General features: G+C 39.9%; 1 protein-coding gene across 1 annotated transcript in view; it reads left to right on the top strand.

Moving 5' to 3' along the window:
* The window catches only part of COL25A1 (collagen type XXV alpha 1 chain), a 405096-nt gene that overhangs the window by 287105 nt on the left and 97272 nt on the right, over positions 1 to 20719 (top strand). Inside the window, exons 12-16 of the mRNA XM_083178307.1 lie at positions 3760 to 3804; positions 12641 to 12685; positions 14104 to 14130; positions 16615 to 16659; positions 20678 to 20710. Of these exons, the coding sequence (XP_083034433.1) occupies positions 3760 to 3804; positions 12641 to 12685; positions 14104 to 14130; positions 16615 to 16659; positions 20678 to 20710 (195 nt within the window). The remainder of the gene's footprint in view (positions 1 to 3759; positions 3805 to 12640; positions 12686 to 14103; positions 14131 to 16614; positions 16660 to 20677; positions 20711 to 20719) is intronic.

A 20719-nucleotide genomic window follows, 5' to 3' on the forward strand; every position in this document is an offset into this window, starting at 1 on the left:
ATATGAAGCAGTGAAAAGAGGAGAAGAGAAGTGAGCCAGTGGAGAAGTTTCCCATTGCAACCAATCAGCTTTGAAGTAGCATTTATCAAGCACATTATAGGTAGCAGCTTCTCCACTCTTTTCACTGCTTTATACATACAGTAGGACTTCCAATAGGATGATACTGTCAGACACAGTGTAGCCAGGGCAGTTCTGGACAATCCAGCAATATGGGTAGTACCACTTCTGCCGTCTATAGATGGCGTAAGTGGTATAGAGACAGACATTAGGAAACAAATCTTACCGCTATTTGTTACATACTGAAAGGAGGACGTAACTCCTTTAGCAAGTGTCTAATTGTTAAATAGGGCCCTTATTTTAGTATTACACTGCTTTGATATACCAAGTTATTTTGATTACTAATTGATAATGTCAGTATGCTGCTTAAATATACTGTAGCTTTAGATGATAACTGACTATAATGGTAGGTATATTCTTGCTCAGCAATAAAACAGCCTCATAGTCATTGCTAAATATGCAAGTTGATTTGCTTTCCCATAAAGCTATTATGTGCTTTGAGTTAATGGGTTTCTCAAATGGATATAAAAGTATGTTTAGTATTGTTTTATATGCAGCAACATTGGCCAGCAGTGCATTACTGAAACATTTACAGGGGCCAAAAGGATTTTGGGAAAGTAAACCTGACAATCCTTCCCTGACCGCTTCACTTGTGTTTTCATCATTCACGCTACAGTTATGCAGAGACCTAACTAAAGAGGTGAGAGGAACTTTAACTCTTGTCACCATGGCACTAATTTATTGGCCAGTTACAATGTGCTACTGTGGTTGAAAACTGCCAGACAGGATCTTCATGCCAAGTCTCTAGTCAGTAAAATCACATCATGCATAGATCTGCTAATGGTATGAACACAGGTACAGGCTTTTAAATGTTTGTCTTCCCCGAATGAATGTATTTTTTGTTGCTTGCATGTCTTTTCCTAAAAGGGTTTTATTAGCTTGTTAAAAAGAAGAAAAAGTCAATAGACAAAGAGTTAGACGAGCAAACATCTACTTTCAAGCATCAGACTGAATAAAAGTTAAACCAATTTCACTTTAATGAAAAATTGCATTTGGATACCTCCCAATAGTCATTATGCAAGTGCCATAGAAGGGCACAGAAGTGGCCTTGGCTCTCTTTCCCCAGCCCCAGAGCACTTGATGTCATGAAGTCAGAGTGTAAGCAACAGGATCCATGGTGCATACCGTAGGGTCATGGCCTGTGCCTTTCTATGTAGTGAGGGGTGAGTAACTGTTGTGGCACCCAGTTAAGTTGAAAAGGATACAGTTGGGGCAACAAATGTACCTGGCATCGCAATCTGCTTTTAGACATCGGTTGCCCATTCATTGCTACAGTTGTATAGTTTGCATACCATGGAAGGTTCAAGACCAGTTGGAAAATGCTTGTGGATTTTGCAGGTAGTTGCTGTGGTTTGGTGCGTTTTGACAAATCACATTTTACATAATAACCGTATCTTTTTATTTTACATAATAACATTATCTTTTTTTATTTTGAGTAGCTGTACAGTACTATAAACTGTCCCATTGCTTCTAGCATCTCATTATATGCTAGCTGTGTAGTGCAAGTACAAACAAATAGTTATTAAATTAACATTATTCACATGTAAATATTGGAAATCCCTTGTAGTTGCAGATATAGTTGTTGAATAGACAGGTTAATAACTTTATATGCAGGAAATGGGTGGTACAGGATGAACTGACACTCTGGAGGGGGGGGGGGTAGCTCAGTTAGGATCGCAAAGCAAGATCATTCTCTAATGGGCAAAACCATGTTGCACAGCAGATGGGGCTGATATAATATGTGTAGAGAGTGTTAGATTTGGGTGTAAACATAAAGCAGCCAGTATTTACCCTGTACAGAAACAAAATAACTCACCCAAACCTTACTATCTCTGCACTTTCCCCACCTGCAGTGCAACATGGTTTTGGCCATTAAAGAATGATTTTGCTTTTGAGATCCTTTCTGAATTATCCCTCAGTATAATATATAAGCATTAAATCCTACAAATAAAATTTTAAACTGCAATGCGACATAGTCATGTTGCATTATGGCAAAGTCAACTTGGTTTCAGTTTGTTTTGACAAATCTTATCTTCTCTATGCAGGGTTGGACTGGCCATCTGGCACTTCTGGCAAATGCCAGATGGGCCAGTAGCCAGGTGGGCCGATTTGTGGAGGTGGAGTGGAAGGACTGCCTCCCGATCGGATGCACAGATAGAGCCATCTCTGTGCGACAAACAGATCCAGGAGAGAGGGGGGCATCACTTATGGTTATTTCCCTCTCTCCTGCAAGCCGGGATCAGCAGCGCACGCCTGTCCGGTGCACACACGCCATGTGAAGTCGCGCGCATACAGAGATGCCAGCGCCGATTCAGCAGCCCAGTCCGTCACTGCCTCTGTGCCAATGAGGAATGGAAGGGAGAAAAGTTCAGTACTGGCCTGATCATGTGCAGTTAATAACTTTATTTAGCAGACAAACTTTATTCGAAATAAACCACCCAATTAGAAACGTAACTAGTTATTGATTTTCTGACCAAATGGAGCAGTCGCGACCATTTATAAAAAAGATAGTGCTGTTTACTTTTTACAGTAACTTATAGCAAATTAAGTTTACTTCCATTGTAATCACTGAATGGTTGCGTAAAGAATTTAACAATCCTGACAGCTGAATTGAGGATGCTTAAATTTGGCACCTTCTGCCTTCTGAAATTAGCTGTCAGCTGAATGTAATCACTGGAGAAATCAAAACCTGAGTCATCTGATTAGCAAGCCTTGGAGAGCAGTGTGCTGATTATTAAGACAGTATAGAAAAAAACATAATCAAAATAAATAACATTAGGCAGATGTTAATAATGGAAGAGATATTACAATCAAGCTTTTTTGCAACTAAGAAGAACATGTTAATATTGTGTGAATAGTATTTTGGATGATATATTAGTTATATTTAATATGATATATTAATGATTTTGATTATTAAACTGTTATGTTTCAGGAGTGTGGGGTATATGTACTAAGCAGCTGCTGTTCAAAGAAGATTTAAGACAGCAATAATATTGGGCAACACGGACGGTGTAATGGTTAGCATTACTGCCTCACAGCGCTGAGGTCATGGGTTCCATTCCCACCATAACTGTGTGGAGCTTGTATATTCTCCCCGTCTTGTGTGGGTTTACTCCGGGTACTCCGGTTTTCTTCCCCCAATCCAAAAATATACTGGTAGGTTAATTGGCTCCTAACAAAATAAACCCCAGAATGAATGAATGTGTATGTGTACATGTGGTAGGGAATATAGATTGTAAGCTCCACTGGGGCAGGGACTGATGTGAGTGTGTAAATATTTTGTGAAAAGTGCTGCGGAATATTTGTACGCTAATTAAATAACTGGTAATATTAATAAGATGCAAAACTCTCCTGGTTCTGCTTTTAAAATTATTTACCTTTTTAATTCTGACCTCCACAAAAGCCAGAAAAGCATTGTCTGCTTAGTAAATACACTTTGTGTTCTCATTACTGAATTTACAAATATCTTGAGCTGAAAAATGTAAATAGACCTAATTTAAACAGTAATCAGTGTAGGCAGTTATTTTATAAATACCAGTAAATATTGTAATATCCATGTTATGCATGGGATATTGATATATGAGATCATTTCTATGGGATCAATTGCTAGTAATTCTAAACTTGTCAAACCAATTTTTTTAGGGTTCCGATGGAGAGCCTGGCGCCCCGGGACTTGACGGGGAAAAGGTACAAAAATAGTTAAATGTAACAATATGGTTGCATAATATATTGCTATCTATAATTATGTTGATTTACACAAATAAAACCTGTACGCTTGTTTTTTTTTTTTTGTCACATAATGTCACACTGTATAATTATATTTATTCTAATGATATCTGGCTGCTTTACTTGTTAAAAATTAGCAAGGATTTTAAATACTGTATTTTCTGAATTTTGTAATTGAGAGAACATGCATATGTTCTTTATTACATCAAAGAAAATATTGCGACAGAAAATACATACATTTATGGTCCTCTATCTGTCAGCTCAAGGTTCTCTCAAATTCGACTTCCCCCTAAAGTGTTTTGTTGCGTGCCAAGTCAGCTTTGCAATGTGAGCCCAGAAGCAAACTGCTCCCCTTGCTGACAGGCGCAGGAGTAGTGAGCTGATTTGCTGTTTAAGCTGTAGACTCAAGCCAAAACTTTGTGGCTACTGTTTATCCACAGAGGAATAGAGACAAAATGGAGTCATAGCTGGCAGCCCAAGAAATCATGAGCTGTCTCGTGATAAAGCACATTTCAGGTTAGGAATTGATTTTAGGAGCGTTTGCTAAAAGTTATTAGAATAATAAAGCAAGATACAGCTACACTTAATCAGTGGCAATAAATAGTCTGACAGCATTTACAGGAACATTTTCAGGGGGCTGATTGTAGCCTTCTGTATTTAATTTGGTATGGGTTTAAAAAAAAAACACTTTTATTGTACTGGTCAGCCACGCTGTGTTTACAGTCTGTAGACTTAAACATACAGAGAATCAACATCTGATGAAGATCTTTTAGACAATGACTAATGTAAAATGAAGTTGGGTAACTGCATTTGATCATGTTCATAATTTGTCCAACCATCCTAGCTGCACCCTACATTTTCATGTCATTTGACTCAACCATTAAATAGCTGGATATATGCAATCTGGCCATATGGGCTGGGCTACCCCTAGGCTGGGGCTCAGGATGGGCAGTTCCCATGTGTAAGACTTTGGTTTTATTTAAAACATGGGATCTATGATATAGACCAACTGAGATGTGTATTACCAGAATCACCTGACACTGCTCTGAGATGCTTATGTTGCCTGTGGGGTATACATGTTTTGATGAAGCTGCATTTGGATGTATGATTCATAACCAGTCACAATATGTTTCACATTATGCAAAGAAGCTTGGACAATCTAGCTTAAGCTTGATCATTTTAGAATAATTGTTCAGCCTTTATCCAAAACATCCTACAGGTTGAGTCTCCAATATCAGAAATGCTTGGGCCTGAAGTATTTTGGCTTTTTCAGGAATATGGTATATTTACATGCCCTAATGAGATTTTGGTGATGGGCCCAAGTCTAATCACAGAATGCATTAATGTTCCATACACACCGTATACACATAGATGGTCATTTTATACAATATTTTGCAAAGGTGTCAATATGTCAATCATGCTAAAAATATTTCGGAATAGTTTGGATATTCGATTTTTGAATATGTGGGACTCAGGGAATTAATGTGTGCATATCAGGGAATTAATCAGTCTATTCCTTACACTTGTCATGAGCTGCAGCCGCAGCCTTCACTTTTATTCATGTTTGGTGTGGGTTTACTACTCACCGGATTAGCACTCCAGGTTTTGGCTTATCTACCTTACCATGCATGCCTTACTCTGCATTGGGTGTGGCTGCTTCTAAGCCACTTGGTATGTAGTTATACTCCTATGATACACCTATGATATTCCTTGTCCCTGGTCAAGTACACAAAACTCCTGTATGAGATTATCACAGAGTCCAATGTAAATCAGCATGTGGGTCTAGGACCTCAGTGCAGCAGCTGTGTCCTAGATTGCTCCAGCCTGTGTCTGAGTATTCCAGTAAGCATACCTGCCATGTATCCTGTGAGATCCTACCTGTGTCAGAGAACCATTGCATCCAGTTTGTGAGATCTTGTCTGTGTCTTGCTTCTGTCCGGAGGTGTTGTGAGTACCAGCAGCTTGCCCACACATTGTGGAGGAAGTCGCACCTTTCATTACTATCTGCCTTTAGTATTCTCATTGCACCAGCTGGAGCCATAGGTCTTGTCCTGTGACTGTGTTACATAGGCAGTTAGGTTGCAGATCTATCCACATTACCTTGGTTATAGTTCTTGTTTGGTTCATTGCGACAGATTTGCATTATAGGCAGCAAATCCTGTGTTCAGTCCTTGTCAGCAAGGTTGCTTGTTCTAGTCCATGTCTATTTGCAGAGCCTAGTTTATCTTTGTGTTGTCTAATCAGTGTAGCCTCTTACTAGGACCCTGACTCGGTTGGGACTTTGTGTCATAGTGAAAGACCAGGTGGCATCCGAGTATGGGGTGGAGCTAATCTGCCCTGTAAAGACAGCTATTAGTGGCAAAGTCTAAGACATGCTCAGGTGCCAGCCGACTCAGGGTATAGTAAGAGTCAGGGTCAGGTGCTGCTTTGGCTTCACCACCTTGGCCACAGAAGCACAACTCTGAGTTCACCCCAGATTACCATAACAACACCATTACTTAAAGATTACAATTCATTATTTCATGTGTCACAAAATACACAGGTTTAGTTTTATCCTAAATTATCAAATAAAAAAGAAAAAGAAGAACATACTGTATTCACTGCAAACACCTTTATTAGCAGTTACTTATATTAGTATTTTATAAGTGAGCCTCTTTTTGGAAGGATTTTGGATGAAGTTTGAGGACATTCATATACAGTAGTTACTCTCTTAACTTCCACTGGAAATACCGCAGCATCTAAGTAGCCCAGGAACTGCACTGTAGTTGGCTATTCCAAAACTTTTTTCTTTTTTCTTTTTTTACAGCCTCTCAGACGTAGCTATGAGAATTATTTAGATGTTTGCCCTGACTCAATGTTGTCCAAGCTTCATTTGTTTACTATGAAGCTTTTTATTTTTAATCAGAAATACTGTAACATATAGTTCTAGGTAATCATACCAGTATGCCCGTTAACACTGCCCTCTTTGCCCTGCAGTTTGATCTGGCACTTAGTTCACTCATTGTGGATTAAACCCATATTTACACTTTAGATAAGCTTCTCAGGAAGATACAGTTTAAAGTTTTTGATGCAGTAGGCCTCCTACTATTTGCTGAAATAAGAGAGTTTAGGTGTTCTTTAGAGGCCTTCAAGAACAGTCTCCATAAAGCCATAATCAGAACCAAATTAATGAATGACCGAACCTTATTCATAATAAACACCTGTAGATCCCACTAGATTACATGAGGGGGTTTAACTAACCTAGTCACTGGGCCTGTAGATGTGCCTAACCTGATAGATCCAGAGTTAATCAATGAATATAGGATCCGTTATAAAACCCAGAAATCTTTTTCTATCTTGGGGTCCCCAGTCCTCAAGATGGCCCTTTTCCCAAGAAGGTTGAGTCACGAGAGTAAGTAGTTTGCCCTAAGGCAACATAGGTGCTACCAGAGGCTCAAGAGGAGGCTTCTACATGACATAAATCTAAACAGAATGGAGGGTACCAGTACTCTGTTGAGAAACAATAGAGATTTGGAATTGGGATATTCAGGGAAACATCCACCTACCTACCTTTTTTATACCAGAAAAGTTAAACGAGCTAGCAGATCCTGAATATGCCTTACTCTAGACAAAGCAAGCCTCAGATGAGATGAACCCCAGAACATTTGTGAGAATGTTTGGCCTTCCATGGCTGGCCCTGTTTGCAACTCAGTAATTTCCAAAGTTCCAACTTTCATCTCCACAGTTTAGACACCTCCATGGATAGATCTTCACCTTCCATATGCCTTCCCCCCATCCATACTGTTGAAAGTCCTTTACACAGATAGACTAGAGAATGTTTATCATGTCATCCTTGTATACATACAAGCCTTCCAGGATTTGGTTTCCCTTGATCAACCAATTATGCAAGGTACCCAAGACTCCTCTAGGCTTGTCCAAATACTGCTTTCAGGCTACTCCATACCTTTTTTCAGAAGCTTTCATAGTTTATATGGATGGCAATATTGCTTGGCCGACTTTAACTGTCAGCTGCTTCAATAACTCTGATAACCAGAACAAGAACCAGATACTGTGCCATGTTTAATGAGTATAGTACTTGCATATCTATACAATCATTCCCATCATCTTCTTCTACTTTTAACCTGGCATTAGATATGTTATCCGCCAACTTTGAAGAAGGCTTTGTTTCAGCGACCATTCATTCTTAAGGCTCTGTCTGAGCTTTTTTTCTCTAGCTGTAAACTGCCTGCTTAAATGAGCCTTCCTGAACAGTCCATGTTATCCATGTTACTCTAGCACTTGGCATATCAAACCTTTTTTGGAGTTTTCTAGCTACCATAAATTCTACCTCTGATGTTTTCTGGTAGTCTAGAAAGTTAAGAGCTTTGTAGCCTTATCCTTTTCTGCAAGGCTTGCAGAACTCCATATCAGATCCAAGGTTTACCCAGACTCTCCTGGGATTTTATACCAGTCACACAAAACCAGCTATCTGAAACAACCATTGGTTGAATTTGACCTACTTACTGATCAATCAGACCCTGATCTTTGCCTAGCTGCATCACCATCTGCATACTTAGATATCATGTCTTCTATGCATAGTGACACAACCTGCAGCAAACCCTTCCGCACTGCTAAACTATACACTATCCAAGAGTGGATAGTTACTGTTTCAAAGGTCTCATTAATAGATACCTCTTTTTTAAGTACCAATCAATTTATGGTTCTGCACTCACTTGTAGTAGCCAAAGGTTTGCCACTACAATCTATAATGCAAGCTACCCGTTGATCTTCCAGACTCTTTCACCATTCCTCACAGGATTGAGTTTATTAGAGCAACCACCAGGTACTGTATGTGGTAGTCTACCAAACAGCAATGCTAGGTAAGAAGCCAGTTTCCCAGTTTCATACCAGCTTCATTTTCTGAGTGGACCAGTTAGTCCTAGTTCTGAGAGTTACTTCCTTATTACAGACTTTCTTCCTTCTCTCCTAGTTTTTATCAGTTCTTGTTGAATTAAAAATTCTCAAATTACCAGTAAACACCTTCATGTTGAATCTCACTACTCTCTGCCATTATTTATAACAAAATAGACTTTGGTTGTTTTCTGCTTATTGTTTCACTTTGGGATTGTTTTGAAAAAGGGACTGCGGGCGTGCACATGAACTGTGTGTGTGTATGTATGTGTGTGTGTGTGTGTGTGTGCGCACCATGCTGTGCACCAGACCTGCTCTCTAGAGTTCTGGAAAAGGGTACTGTAATTAAAAGTTCCTTTAATTTTGCTTTTCCTGTGCTGTCGGGTGGCTTTACCACCTAACCCACCCGCTGTTGCAAAGTAAATCCTATTCCCTAGGACAGAGGTTCCTGCAAACTACTCTCATTTTTTATTTTTTAGATGTGTGTCCTGAATAACATTTCCTGTGATTTATATACAGATTTCAATTCAATTAATGGAACAATTATTAGTCTATAAAAGTGTAGTAGTTGGAAATTTCAATAAATAGATTTTCATTATAATAACGTAATGGCATTATTAATTTAAACCACACTAGTGCCAAATTTTGTTTGTAGCCAAACTGGGAGAGCTACACACTCTCAATCCAACCGAAAATATTGAAAACATTCCATGCAATGGGCCAAATTCATTAAGCCTAACCAAGTGATAAAGTGGAGAGTGATAAAAAGTGATAAAGTACCAGCCAACCAGCTTCTAACTGCCATGTTTTGCCAGGCTGTGTTTAAGAAATGAAAGATAGGAGCTGATTGGCTGGTACTTTATTACTCTTTATGACTTTCCACTGTATCACTTGTTAAGGATTAATAGATTTGGCCAAATATGCCATAACTGTTCTTATATAGCGGCACTGTAGATAAAAAATGAAAGCACAGTGTTGTACATTTTCTCACAATTTGTGGATTATGTTTATTCAGTATGTAATCTGACATCACCATTCAGGCTGCATTGAGGGAAAAGCCCTGGTGCTGTCTGTTTGGCTTCTCAGTTGATACATTTCTGGCTTCTTTGCAACTTACGGAAGAAGGGTCTAAGAAAATGAAGCTTTGTTACTCCACAAACTGGTAGGTCCTGCATATTGAAGTATTATGTCCTGGTTTCCCCCACGTGAATAATATATAATTGCAGTATCATATTACTACAAGGCAGCCATTCATCGAAAGGTATAGAAGAAGCCATCAATGAAGGAAAACGCTCAGACACAATTGTTAGCCAGCTGGGAAATGATGCTGAGCATTCCTGCGTAATTTCTCTTGGCTCGTGGGCCTTTGCAAAGAAAAAAAATAGATTTTTAAATAAAGGTGAAAAGTGAACTAAAGGAAGGATGAAATTAGAATTATAGCTCTTGTCTCATGCATTACATGTTCTGTCGTTTCAGTGTTTCTGCGTAAACACTCCAGCAGCAGACTTTCCAGGCTCTTGTATTTCATCTTCCTGATAATTAATCATTAGCTGTGTCTGAACAATATGACAAACTTTAATCGCCTAGGAGCTGCAGAAAGCCTCAGGGCTGAGATATCAATTACAGTGCTTTATTAAAAGCGGGGTTTTTTTTATCAGAGATTTGCTGCAAACCATCAAAGCACCACCTCATCTTTATCAGCACTAAGACAAGTGTACAATCAGATGCTCAGCAAGTATGTTAACGCCACCTTGCTTAATAAAGTCTATAGGTAACACTACCCGCTTCTCCAACTGCATTTGTTCAGTCAACCGCAGGAGAACCAATACTAAAAATCCACACACTGTCAATTATTATTATTTTATTTTTTTTATAAGGCGCCACAAGTATTTTGCAGCGCCGTATAAAGGAACAGTACAGGGAGACAAAACATTACAGTAAATGCATAACAAAAAAAAAGTACAGGTAAAAAGAGCGCCACACTTCAATACACTTTACAGCTTAAATGTAAGTAGTGAGGACTTGATCAACGTACCTAGGGGCTGGTGACCAAAGATGGAGATGAGTATGTGGACGAAGATGGTTGCTGAGTGTTTGAGAGAAGAGGGCTTTGGCAACAGGAGGGAAGAGGCCCCTGCTCTGAGGAGCTTACAATCTAGTAGGAAGGGGAGACAGACAGATTACATGGAATATGAGTTCCAATCATGATACCCTTCTGTGACAATGTATACTTACAAATGAAGGGTAGCTAAAGTGATACACCACTGGGTGGTGACAAGTACTGTATATCAATTGTACATCAGTGTGGTACTGATCAGCAACACAACATAAGTAAAGCCCCATATACACTTGCCGTTGCCGGGTAAAGGCTGTGCAGCGGCAGAGGGGCGGAGTGGGGATCGACAGCCATGCTGTCGCTGCAGCATTGCTGTTCTTAACGAGGATCTCCCTCATCCGGGCATGCTGGATGAAGGAGTGGGTCATTAATGACGCGTTAATGACAGGGAGTATAGTATACACACTAGGCGATATTGTCAACAATATTGCTCAGAAAGTCCTCGCAAATAAATAGAAGCAAATCCATTTATGATCATCACTCTTCCTACAATCCTGCCCATGATTTGGGTAAATATGGAAGGGGCATACAATAAATAACTAGCTTTTGATCACAATGCTTTCTTAGTTAATATCCCCAGTATAATAAAGTTGTGTTTGTTACCTCAGGCAGCCATTTCCCTGATTCCCCAATTCAATCATAACCAGCAGTTTGACAATTGGAGGTGCAGATCAGCAGCCAATGAAAATCAGCAGCCCGCCTGGGAATCGGGAAAATCCTTCCTTATATCCCCAGATTTGCCAGTCCATCAATTGTTGGGTCGGGATTTGGGAATCAGGATTTACTTGTTTAAAATGCTCAATTTTCCAACCTGGCGTCATGGGATTAGAGTATTGCGACAACCAGTCGCACATGTATGGGAGCCTTTACTTATGGGGCCTCAAACGTGGCAATTTCTGCCCATTTTCTAAGCGATCTGACTAGATCACTTAGAAAATGACCCTATATTGGGTAGGGGCCATAGTGGTAGTGATGCATGGAGATTAAGATCCTGCATGCTGGATAAATCTAGTCAGAGCTCACTAGAGAACACTGACCCTGCCAGATCGCTCAGCACACATTGCTGACACATCGCTGTGCAGTGATGTGTGCTGAGCATTCTTGCTGAGTGATCTGAGCAATCTAGCATCCCATGAGTCACCCCATGTATAGGCCCCATTAGATTTCTGGGGATACTGTATCTCTCGGCATACCTCTATTCATTATTTCACCAATCTGCAGTACAGTATGTATACAGTATTACTGTTTCCAGGGAGACTTTCAAACCAATCAGATCAACTGAATTACACAGAATAAAATAAGATTGAAATAAAATGTGAAGCACTACCCTATTGTACGATGTTAGCTGTTTCCAGGCAGTGAGAAAGACAATACATTGAACTGAAAAGTTCAACAATTTCGGGTATATTTGTATCTCATTAATATGTATGCTTTAACCCTTTGAGTGCCAATTTTGTTGTGAGTGATCCTCAAAATATCTGCTAAAAATGCCAGTATCGTCAATGTGACTAGTCTTTTAGTTAAATATTGCACGCCAAAAAAACTGTCGCTTTTTTAACGGGTATTTTGAGGATCTCTCACAGCAACGCCTGCACTCAAAGGGTTAATATAAAATAACAGCAATATAAAATAGTGAGGTTATTGAAACTTAATTGAAGAAATATGCAACAAAGAAATTAACACAGTTGATTGAATTCACCAGTGGTATTGTACAGTAGTTTCATTTTGAATCTGAGAAAGGTATTACTTTTTATTTGACTGATTGCTGCTTATCCTTTGCCATTTGTCTAGGGGGAACAAGGTGCACCTGGTTTGGACGGCATACAAGGGATAAAGGTAAGCTATTAAGACACAGCTCCCAGCTACAGAACACAATATTATAATTATTGATGTGCTATTGTGCTGTCACTTTATGGCTGATTTATTGGTTTGATGTATCCTTACTTAAACCCACATTACAAATCCTACAAGCTTGACATTTCAGATGGACAGGTAGAAATCATTAAAAATCAATATCCTGTCTTATCATAAATTGTATATGTAAATTGTATATAAATATCATGATGTTTTACACCTGTTTTAGTTTAAGCATTCATAGGGTCTACACGGGGAAGGGGAGGGATATTTCCATTTGGCTGGTGTAACGAGTCAGCTTGCTGATCTTACATTTAAAGTTTAAAAAGAACTTGAACAAGATTTGCTTGCGGATAGCTGTTTTTTAATGTTATTCATATATGAATATGTATATACAATAAAGTATTGACACTATTAAATAATCACTATAAACTAATATTATGAAAATTCAACTTTGCATATTAACTCATAAATTCTGGGTTAAGTGTTTTTAGGCCACGGTTTATCCTGCGTGTTAAGCCCCAGAAGGTGCACTGAATACAGTATGTTAAATTCACCCTCTGGTGCTTAACAAACGGGGGTGCTGCACCTAATTGAATAGCTCAGGGCTAAGTTTTAGTATAAACTAATTGATTTGTCCCTAAATATTTGACATACTGTAGTTACATTACTGTTTTCTGTTATCATCCATGTCATACAAAGAGCAAGTCTGTCTTTCAATGGACTTAAAGGGCCATACTCAGTGTGGCCAGCGAGGGGGTTAAACGACAGGGATCACAGAAAACAAGCGATCCTCTGCATTTAACCCCAATGCCGGCCACTAACCCTATTCAACGCACCGGGAAAATTCTCGATGTCAGAGGACAGCGGGGATTCCCCCAAACAGCAAGGCTCGCGGCTAATGCAAGGAGTGTGCTGCATTTAGTCGCGAGCCTCACTGTTTTAATGGCCGCAGATGCCATTTACGCCTCGCTCCAAAAACCTAGCAAGCTGTAAACGGCGTGTGCAGGGGGCAGGCAGCACTGCTCTCTGTCGCAGGTCACCAAAAAGCATTGAATACACCCCAAAGTCGGGATGTTTGGTCTACACAGGGAGAAAAATCTACTACGAATAACTGTTACAAAAGTAGGCGTAATTGATCTTCAAAAGTGAAATCACATAAAAAGTGTCACATAGTATCCTGTAAATTGGCGCTAAATGCTGAAAGCTGAATCTTCTGCATAAACAGATGTATATGTATGTGCAGCAAGCAGAATACAGTACACTCTACCTCCGGCATCCCTAACCTCGGTCCTCAGGACACAATAACAGTGCAGGTTTTAGTGTATCTAGGCTCTAACTGAGGTACAAATTTCCATGGTTGGGTGCAGTCATGATTCTCATGTGTATCTCTTATATAGGGTGATCAAGGAGAACCTGGAGAGAAGGTAAGCATCTTTGGCCTTTCATTTTCATATTGAATATGATACAATAAAGTCTAATTAGCAAAATAGCAAAATACTCCCATAAATTAAATTGATCTGCAAATATGGTTATGCTATTCCTTATATACACATGGGGATGTTGCAGGCAAGACGTCAGGTACAGGCTGCTAGGCACACCACTCACTGTGCATGAGTGGCTGCTGAAAGCACTTTCTGAACTTCTTGTGTTGGTCACATGACAAGGTGTCCATCAGAGTTCAAACAGTTTCTAACATTGGGGCAGATGTATTAAGCCTGGTGAAGAGATGAAGTGGATATAAACTGAAAGGAGCCAATCAACTCCCAACTGTAATTTTTTAAGCACAGTAAATTGGCTGGTGTGTTATCTCCTTCCAGTTTATCTCCATTTTATCTCTTCACCAGGCTTAATACATCTGCCCCTGTGAGAGGTAAGGCTGAGCTGTTGCTGCCTTACCGCTATTCTTTCTCAGCAATTTCAGGGTGTCCCATAAACCATATTTAACTATAAAAATGATTATGCTTATAAGTTGTTTTTTTTTAAATCATCTTTATAGAATTCTAATCATTTCTATAGCCCAAACTCTGAAGTATGACATGACGTATGAAGGGCAAGGCTCTCCCTTCCCTCCCTCCCTCCCTATACATGTCCGTATTGCGAACAGGTACCATAACGTTGAAACAGAGAAGAGGATTTGAAAGTATGAGACTCTGATAGCATAGCAAGTTATAACTATAGGAAAAATTTGTGCATATTGCTTGCACCTCTTTTCCAACTAAAACACCACCATTGTACAAGTATCCTACAAACCCTCTATACTGTACATATTGAATCTCCATATTTGTGACTTTGTTTAATTATTCCTTGACACTCATGGATAAATTTACTAATACCCCCTTAACATTGCATAAAAAAAGCCCTATCAGAACGCACTCTTGACCAAGGTTATTTTTGGGTCATTACATCACCACCCCGGGTCGCGGTGCAATGTTAAAGCTCCACCCTGGGTCAAGCAACCCAGTATTTCAGCCCTGGTCACGACCAGGGTTGAAAAGGCTCTGACCCGGGTTGCAGTGCATTGTGAACAGGTAACCCAGGAGGAGGCAGTGGTTAAATCAGTGGGTTGGGGTAATTCCACTTCACCCATCTCACGCATCACCTCTCCTGCATAGACCCCCTCCAGCCAAAGTGATTTTCCCCTTCCATACCTATCTTACTACTCCCTTCCCATGCTCTACACTGCCCCATTCACAAATTGTCCCCCACCATGTCTCTGATTTCCTTACCTCTGCTTTTCACCCTCTGCCTCTCCAAGGCCTCATCCCCGCCCCATCTCCAACTGCCTCTCCACGTCACTCTTTCTTTCACCCACTGGCTTGTGGATACGGCCTTCCCTTTGAGGCTATGCCAGTTGTGAGGCTGAAATCACCTTCCCCAGGTACACTCGGCATGCGGTACACCTCCCTCCTGTTATGGTGCCCCGCCACACAACCCCCCCTAGCCCCCCACCCCCCGCCCCCACAGCCACTTACACCCCTGCTGTCATTTTGTTCTGGATCTTCCCCTGGCTAATTTCCACACTCTGCTCTTCAACAACATCTAATCGGAGTGATGAAGAGGTGAGACAGCTGCTTCGGATCAGGGGTGAGGAAGAATGACAGTACTGTGTGCTGTGACATGGGCTATGTCAGCCATGAATGCTGCAATGCTCAGAGCATTCCCCAGCCCTTCCTTTTATATCAAGTGACACATCATAAATATGAGCCAAAAAAGTCCATTTAGGACCCAGTTTCTTTGATAAGACACCAACCTGGGAAAACCGAGGTTTAAAAAGTACTAAATAAGGATCTAAGCCTGGTCCGACCCGAGTTTGCAATGTGAAAAAGGAGAATTAGAGTTCTGTTGAAGATGGCATGTTGCTATGGTCAACCAATCAGATTACAGTATATCTATTATCTTCTAGAAGGTGCTAAAAAATAGGAAATAGAATCTGATTGGTTTCTATGGGCAATATCTCATCTTCAATAGAAATCCCATCTTAGTAAATTTAACCCCCTGTGTCTACTAAGGTTCAAGAGGCTGGATATGGCAGCTCTGCAAACCCTTTCATCAAACCCTGCACAGTGCATATAAGCCTAACTTGTATATAGCTGTCCGAGAAGAAGCATAGGCAAAGTGTTACATATATTATATAGAAATTAATCCATGGTTGATTTACCATGACAGACTTGCAATGTTACCCTCATGGTATAATCATAATTGAAGTTTAGAATCATTGCCATTGATTAATGTATTATACAGCACGTGTATTTATTTGCTGTAGTACCAACATGTTCTCTCTATAACGGTAGCCACTGTATTCCTGTTTCTATTAACATTTGATACTGCTGCAAATATGTGGTGTTATAAAATAATTCCTTGTTGCCTGGAATAAATAAGTCTTATACATTGTATTTATCTCTTTACAGGGTGACATGGGTGAAAATGGTCCTAAGGGTGAAACAGGAGAAAAGGTACACCTTAAACATCTGCTCTTCTGGTATATTACAGCAAATCATCATTAGGAGTAATATAAATTACTTCTTATGGGGCATATTATTGACAATAGGGACCCTTAAACATACTTTCTTATCACTGCATTTGTTGTCACATCAGTTTGGCTGCCTACTTCATGTGGGCAGCCGACGGGCTTTGCGAGTACAGGTGTCCTCAGAGGAAACAGAAGATCCCTCTCATGCAAAAATACAGTTGCAGACTAGATGACATTAGCTAACAGTTGCCTGCAGAGCTATGGGAATGAAAATAGTGTGCCCCTACATATATCTTTGATGTTAAATGGCCCTTATACAAAATAATGCAGCCAATAATTCATAGAGCCCAGAATTGAATCCGATTGAACATTTCAAAATGACTGTACACGCTTACCATCCAAACTATTTTTTTATCCTATTTTGGATGAGACTAGGGGCCTGATTCAGATCAGTTTAGTTTCTGCCCCATCCGGCTCCAGCGAAATCCCGCCTTGTGAATAAATGTGAATAAATCAACAGATGGGTACGGCAGTTTGCACCTGAATGAAAATGTCCAAATCCCAAAGGAAGCTGCTCACCATCCAATAATTTTTACACTGGGCATCAGTTATCACAGCCGCCGACTAGTCCAGGACTAACTCGGCAGCTGTGATGAAAACAGACACATCCGGGAGGGTAATGACGTCACTCAAATTCTCTAAAATCCTTGAGCACGCCTGCATTTATCGAGGCACAATCAGTGTTTTTTCTCACATGCCCAGTCTTTTCCCTGGCACTTCCTCTAAAAGTTCAGTTACCACTCCTAGATGCCATTGTAGATGTCATTATCTTGGGAACGGCTAGTGAAGGGAAAAAGTTGGTGTCGTCATTCACTTGCCCTGGTTGTCTACCGGCAACTGCCTGCTGTGTGAATTCACAGCGGTAGCGATCAGGACTGAATCAGTCCCTTAGTTACAAAGTTTAACAGTTGTGTGCTTTTATAGTTCACTATCACAGTCCGGTTTGTCTACTTGCTTTTCTACTTGTTTTCCAACTGAAATAACATGGACCAATGAGGAAATACTTCAGTATCCTTCTAATTTGTTCAGCAAACAGTAGGTTACTGCAGTGAATAAATATGTAAGAAAAGTAGAGAAGGAATATTATTATATTATTGCATTATTAATACAGTAAATTCGACAGTGTGTGGGGTGCGGGCTGACCCCCTGCTGGGGGGGCAGACCCGCTACTCCAGCGGGGGGGGGGGGTGGCAGGCTGGGGGGTTGCGGGCAGCCCTGCTGCTCCAGTGGGGGGAGTGTGGGCAGACCCGCTGCTCCAGGGTGGGGGGGGGTGCGGGCAGACCCGCTGCTCCAGAGTGGGAGGGGTGCAGACAGACCCACTGCTCCAGCGAGGGGGAGGGGGGTGCGGGCAGACCCGCCGCTCACCTGCACCTGTTCCAGTCAGGACGCCGTACTGGTGCTGCCTAGTGGTGGCACCTGCCCTGGTGTTATGTACTCTGCATGTAGCCTGTGATTATTCTGCCAATCCATTTCAGTGGAAAGCAAACACTTGATATATACTGTATGATAGCTGTATAAATGCATAAATGTAAGTTTTCTAGAACTGTCATTACTGTCCTTCTGTGCAAGTGTTTGAAATCAAAGTAAAATACATTATTAATATAGCGAGGATGTAAATTACAGTTGTCATGTATGTTCTAAGCTAGGATTTCAGACCACATGTTGGCTTATTAGAAATGCCTTTGTCACTGCAATTTGTTTTTAAATGTAATCATTTAAAATGCTGTCATTTTTCAAAAGTTATTTGTTGTATGCTGTTACACCACAACATTCTTAACTGAAATGCCCTGATGTACTGTATAGGGTTAATTGAATTATATATTTAAAAAAAGTGCCCTATAGCTTTTAAATATATTATTGGAAAACTATACATATATAGCTTTGAGTATATAATTTGCACCACTATGAAAACAAATTATTGTAATAATTTTTTATATTAAATAAAATGACCAATTAATACATGCAGAGAAATTTGACATTGGAAACAAAATAACAGCATGCATCCAATGCAAGATTCCATCTTTGCGATGTATGAAACATGTGCGTTGAAAAACAATAAAATATAGCCCACAAGCAAGTGCCACCATCCTGCAGTTCGTAATCATTTCACAGCTTGTGAAATTCTAGTTACTTTTTTTGAAGAGTATTGTTAAGGACAATTATTGTTCAGCAGTAAATGATATTTGATTGGCTGGAAAATTCCCACTGTGCACACAAATAAAGTTCTCACATGTTATATGACTTGCCAAACTTCCTGAGGGAAACCAGAGAGAGCATAGTTTTATATTCAGTTATTTGCTGATCCCATCATTCTGAGAACATGATCCGCTGTTGTTATTTTTAAGAAATGGACCATGGGACATTTGATGGGCCATTGAATTTTCAACAGCAACTAAACATTATTTTTTTCCATTATCGACGGAGCAGTTAGAGAGACATTAGCGTCTATAACTGCGCATATGTCAAGCAATTCCCTTTAGAGCTGAAGTCAAAGTGGTAATCTTTAAGGAAACTGTTAACTGAGTAAACCACATACAGATATATTGAGGGATATTCAGCAAAAGTTTGGAAAGAGAGATAAAATTAAGAAAATTAAAGCAACAATAATTTAGCTTCTAACTGCCATGTTACGGGGTTGTGTTTGAAAAATGACAGAAGATGATTAGTTGGTACTATGGGCCATATGCACTAAGCGTCAAAAAGTGATCAAGTGTACAGTGATTGGCAAACAACCAATCAGCTCCTCCCTGTCATGTTACAGGCTGGGTTTGAAAAATGACAGGTAGGAACTGATTAGCTGGCTGTTTATCACTATCCACTGTATTACGTTTGACACTTAGTGCATCTGGCCCTTTCTCTTTTTCTACTTGAGCTCTTTCCAAGCTTTGAGAAATCTCCCTTTTACCATTTCAGCTTGTAGTATATCTCCCTAGTAAATCTTTAGGAAGCAAAAACAATTACAAGCAAATTGTAATTTGATCACTCCTTGATCCATCCTTGATCCATCCAGGCCACACCTAGATTTTCCCCAGTAGGTTGAGGTTTTAAAATTGGCAACCTTTAGGGTATAAAAATCAAGGAAAGAATACAGACAGTCAAAGGGTACAGTATGCTATAATTGTTTTGTGATCCTGCATTGGCAGAATGGTGAATTGCCCAGATTCTACCTGATTTATGATCCACATTAGTTTTGTACCACCATTTTAATTGTTGACATTTTATAACTGTCAACATTGATATTGTCAACATTTCATACCAGAGCCCTCACAGCTACTTCAGCCAACAGTCAACATTGCTTCCAGTTCTACAGAGCTTGCAATGTTCGGAAAATACTGTACAAATGCATCATAAAAGTTCACACAATAATGGCATACAACTAAGGGAAGTGTCCTTAACGGAACTTCTCCCCATTAGATTTATTGATTTATTTACAGTTTCTTATACAGCGCAGTATATTCCGTTGCGCTTTACAATTGGATGTTTCCTAAAGGGGAAAACTTATCTAGTAAAAAACAACAAAAGACAGGATGAACACATCAGTATTTAAATAAGAAGTCTCAAATCAGGTGTGTTTTATTATCCCAAATTGTAGCGACTACATGATGAGAGAAAAGTAAAATTGTAGGGACTACGTGTCTCCCCAAGAGAACGTTTGATCCCTGAAACATTATGCAATGCAATTTTATTGCCTTGGAGTATAGTAAATAATCTCGGATGTAATTTCCTAGTTGTGCTTCCTATTGTTTGTTCCTGTGACATTATAGACATTTATAAGGAGAAGTCCTTGGGGCAATTGTGCTTTCAGTAAGCCAGTGGGAGGTATGGTATCTACAATGCATGTGCTAATAATCATCTTTGCTATTATGAAAGTATTTCTTGCAGAGAGTTGAGTTGTGTTATTCTTAGCAATGCTTTATTTACCTAAAGTTTCACTTTTCTAGGGTGATGCAGGAAACTCTGCTGCTGGCATCAAGGTAAGATAG

Source organism: Crinia signifera, chromosome 1 (genome assembly GCF_055691185.1).
Source record: "Crinia signifera chromosome 1, ASM5569118v1, whole genome shotgun sequence".
Classification (NCBI taxonomy): Eukaryota; Metazoa; Chordata; class Amphibia; order Anura; family Myobatrachidae; genus Crinia; species Crinia signifera.